The sequence below is a fragment of the Fopius arisanus genome, unplaced genomic scaffold, assembly GCF_000806365.1.
Source record: "Fopius arisanus strain USDA-PBARC FA_bdor unplaced genomic scaffold, ASM80636v1 scaffold00032, whole genome shotgun sequence".
Taxonomy (NCBI): Eukaryota; Metazoa; Arthropoda; class Insecta; order Hymenoptera; family Braconidae; genus Fopius; species Fopius arisanus.
In genome coordinates, this window is record NW_011887771.1 from 462,514 (window position 1) to 466,607 (window position 4,094).

The following is a 4,094-nucleotide window of genomic DNA, read 5'->3' on the forward strand; positions in this document are numbered from 1 at the left end:
CGATGCAGAATTACGTTAACATCGTTAGAAAATCCTCGACTTTTAAATTCATTTTTTTATAAAAACCATAAAAACTTCCAGAATGGGCAGTCTACACGCCATTATTAGACATTGCTTGCAATAAATTAAATTTAATTACAAAACCCATTTTTTCCTTACTTTTGCAATTTTTATAGACACATTTATAAAGCTGTATAAATCTTTAATAATTTTTAATTATTTGAACTTCATTTCAAACTGCCCACATGAAAAAAGTATATATTCAGAAATATCCGTCATTATACCCGCATATATGTCACATACATTTCGTCAAAAAATCGATCATCCGAGATATATTCTGGATATATCTGGGCAGATGTCCCCCCTGATATTGAGGATATATTCAAAATATAAGTTGAATATATTTAAGATATTATTCCGGAACAAAAAAAACTAAAATCTCATAGATAATTCTTGCATCATATCTTTTTCCACGAGGGTGTTCATTAATATTAAAATTGAATGAAGAATTGCAATAACATCGTTAAGATGTTCTATACTTTTTTAAAAATTGGGTTTCAAAAAAAAATAGTAAAGGTAAAAGGAAGAGAATGAGCGATGCTTTGAGGGATCGATACGTCCGGCCGAATGACTATCACGAAAAAGTCTTCTGCCTTTAGTCTCTCTTCCCTCCTCTCTCATCTACAACCTCAGTTTACCAACCCAGTTGGAATCTGCAAGACACAAAGGAAAACGCAGGGGGGGCCTCGACTAATCTCTCTTATGTGTTGTTAAAAGAAAAACGTGAGGAGAATTGGGGAGGTGGATATGCCAGTAGAAAAGTCTTTCCTTCGCCCTCTTTGAAAGCATCTTCAGTGCCTCCATTGTTACGGGAAATGTACCAATTCTTTTAGGAATCACTAAAACAGGGCGAGATGATTTTCATAGAAAATTTGCAATGCAATATATTCTCAAAGTCAAGATTTCCATGGTAATGCCATCAGTGAAAAGTATAAAATCATAAATTTTTATTCCATTTTTATTATGCTATTAGCTTAAAGATTTGATGGAGAAGGATTTTAAATGATTATAGGATACACTGAGAAAAAAAGTTTAAATAATCCGATGAAAATTGACTAAAAGAAGTTAACTTTTTCTCATTGTCAATTATTGTTATTCAATTAGACTGAATGGGTCGATAATATGAGACGTAATGGATTCAAGTGTTAGTTTATGTACATTTCTTTATAGTGTTACAATTCCCCTGGAAGTCGACAAAATCTACTTCAATTGAATACGTTTCCGGCTTACTTTTCTCAGTGTTTGCTAGATTGTAAGAAATTTCAGTCCCAGTGTCATCTGAATTTCCAATAACCTGGCTTTATATTCAACTTCATTTGAAACCTTTCATAAAAATTCTCATTTATCCTGAGAGTTCAACAAAACTCTGGTATACTCTTGGAAATATCACTGATTTTTCAATAATCCTGAGTTTCGGCGCTCATTGTAAAAATGCCGCATCAAATACTATGAATTTTATAGAATTTCAGTTTTTCAATACTTAAAAATGCAGCTGAATATTGAGATTAACTTGACTATTGAAGAAGTCAACAAATTAATAAAAAAAATCACCATCAGTTTCATATTACTTTGTTTTATTGATGAGTTCAAATAACGTAACTCAAAATTTCTAGTACAATTGAACCAAATAATACCTTTTTCCAATTAAAAATTAACTAATTTCATAAAAATCGAGACGTTTAAAATACAAATATATATCCATACCAAATCGAACATTTCTGAACCCGACCCCTTTCGATTTGGCCAAATATTTCCCAATCTTTAATAAATAAAAAAGCCATTTCTTAAAAAGTTCATAACTTCTTTTAGGTAAAAAAAAATTGTAAAGATGTTGAGAAACGTTTCTCATAGGGTAAAAAAGGATGGAAAACGTATGGGCAGATCGAAAGAGATCGTGTTGAAAAGTAATCGATTTGGTACGGAATACCCCCCATGTACACAGTAGACTCCCGTCATAGTCGCGTGTATGGGGCTGTAGGGGAAGGGAATTCCGAGAATCGGACTATAGGCAACGAACCCCACCACGCGCTCACCGCAACCGTAAACTGATTTTTTTCATGGGAAATTCGGATGCGAAAGAAATATATTTTTCTCTCCGGCGAGAAAGCTCAACTTCCCGGTGGAGAGATTGTGGTCGTCTGGCTCGTCGAGTAGAAAAATCGTATACACACCTCAGCTAGTAAGAAATGTCTGAAATCACATGAAATGTTAGCCGAGGCTAACAAACATGTGATTTGAATCATTTTTTTAATAGAATATATTAATATAGTAGTATATTACAGTAATATGATATAATAGTATACACGGAGAGAAATTTGTATGAAAAATTGGGACCAGAATCGTTTGAAAAATTACAGGACTGCGCAGTAAGCGTGGAGTATTTCAACCTAATCTTAAATATTACGGTCCAGTCCACCAAAATTCACTGGAAATCCAATAAAATTCACTGGAAATCCAGTAAAATTCACTGGAAGTGTAATAAAATTTACTGGAATCGCAGTAAAAAGTGAATAACTAGTACAAATATTTCAGGTTTTTAGCAGTACATTTTTAGAACATCCAATGAACTTCGGAGAAAATTGAATGAGTCCAGTAAAGGTTGTTGCCCTGCGCAGTAAATATTCCGGAGAATTTCCGTGATTTTTCATGAATCAGGGCAGCGCCATATCTCGCGTTTACTAATACAAGACCAGTAATTTTTCGTACATATTTCTCTCCATGTCCTAATATACTATTTTACCTTTATTTTTCACGGAATTCCATTCCCCACCGGACGAACCAGTCGATTGTTCACATTTTTGAGCCCAGAGGTAATAGTAGGCGAATCGAAAGATGCGCGAAAAACGAAATTGAGGAAAGGTGCGACTATAACGGGATTCTACTGTATTCCATATTTATTTATATATTTCCTTGAGAGATTTACTGAGTCAATTGATTTAGGACAAGTAAATTGCTTTTCTCAACGCAATTTCGCACTGAGAAAAAAGGTAGGCGGAAAAAATATCCCCGGAAAAAATAGCCCACACACCCAAAACGTGTTAAAACCCACCCAATTTGATAGACCATAGGAAAATTAGAGCCCCTGAAAAAATAGACAACGAAAAAAATAATTAAATTAAAAAATAATTAAATTGAGCGAGTTTTAACACGTTTTGAATGTGTGGGATATTTTTTCCCTGGGATATTTTTTCCGGGATTCGAGAAAAAACAGCGTCGATCAAGTATTGATGCAATTAATCGTCATTTAATCTCTTTTTTCGTGATTCAAATTCAAAATGACTCGTATGCACCCACTTGAATATAATTTTCATGTTCTTTTGCAACCCTAGCATGACTCAAACCTTCATCTACTTGATTAAAGTACGAGCAGGATTGATTCAAGTGTATAACCGATTGAGAGTTGATTTTTTAAAAGACAAATGACCGGTCAGGGCCATGAGTCGGCAATTTTTACTTTGTTTTCTCAGTACGTAACAGTTGATTTTAGACAATTGACTGCAATAATTGATGTCGAGTGTTTAGAATAGGATATCATAATGAAATGGTTTTGGTATCCGTGACTCACCAAAAAATGTTCCAATGCTGTTGGTTATCGCACCGGAAACGGCCCCATCGGCAAGGGCGTCCAAACAAGCGCTAAGGGCGCAGGCACACGCACTGGTACCGATGAGGTACTCAAGTACCATGTTCCATCCAATTATGAATGCTATTAACTCACCTACAGTCACGTAACTGTACATATACGCACTGCCCGTTGTATGTGGTACTCTAACACCAAATTCAGCGTAACACGCACCTGAAAGTTCGATTTCATAATTTTATTGAAATTTTTATTCTCTCAATGCCAATGTCTGAGCAGCTACAAAATAATTCTCAATTGTAATATTTTGTAATTAATCAAAATTATCGAGTTTTCTTTTTTTTTTTCGTTTTGAAAGTCGAAAGGTAGTCGAAGAATTATTTTTTACATTTCGATTTTGTCCAATCGATGCTCTAGTGACATCTTCACAAGTTTCTTATCGATCTCGTTCAAT

At 34.4% G+C, this 4,094-nt stretch overlaps 1 protein-coding gene across 1 annotated transcript in view; it reads right to left on the bottom strand.

Moving 5' to 3' along the window:
* Positions 1-4,094, bottom strand: part of LOC105265780 (probable cationic amino acid transporter) — a gene marked incomplete in the record, with an annotated part of 45,596 nt that overhangs the window by 26,091 nt on the left and 15,411 nt on the right. The window contains 1 exon segment of the mRNA XM_011303491.1: positions 3,626-3,856. Within this exon segment, the coding sequence (XP_011301793.1) occupies positions 3,626-3,856 (231 nt within the window).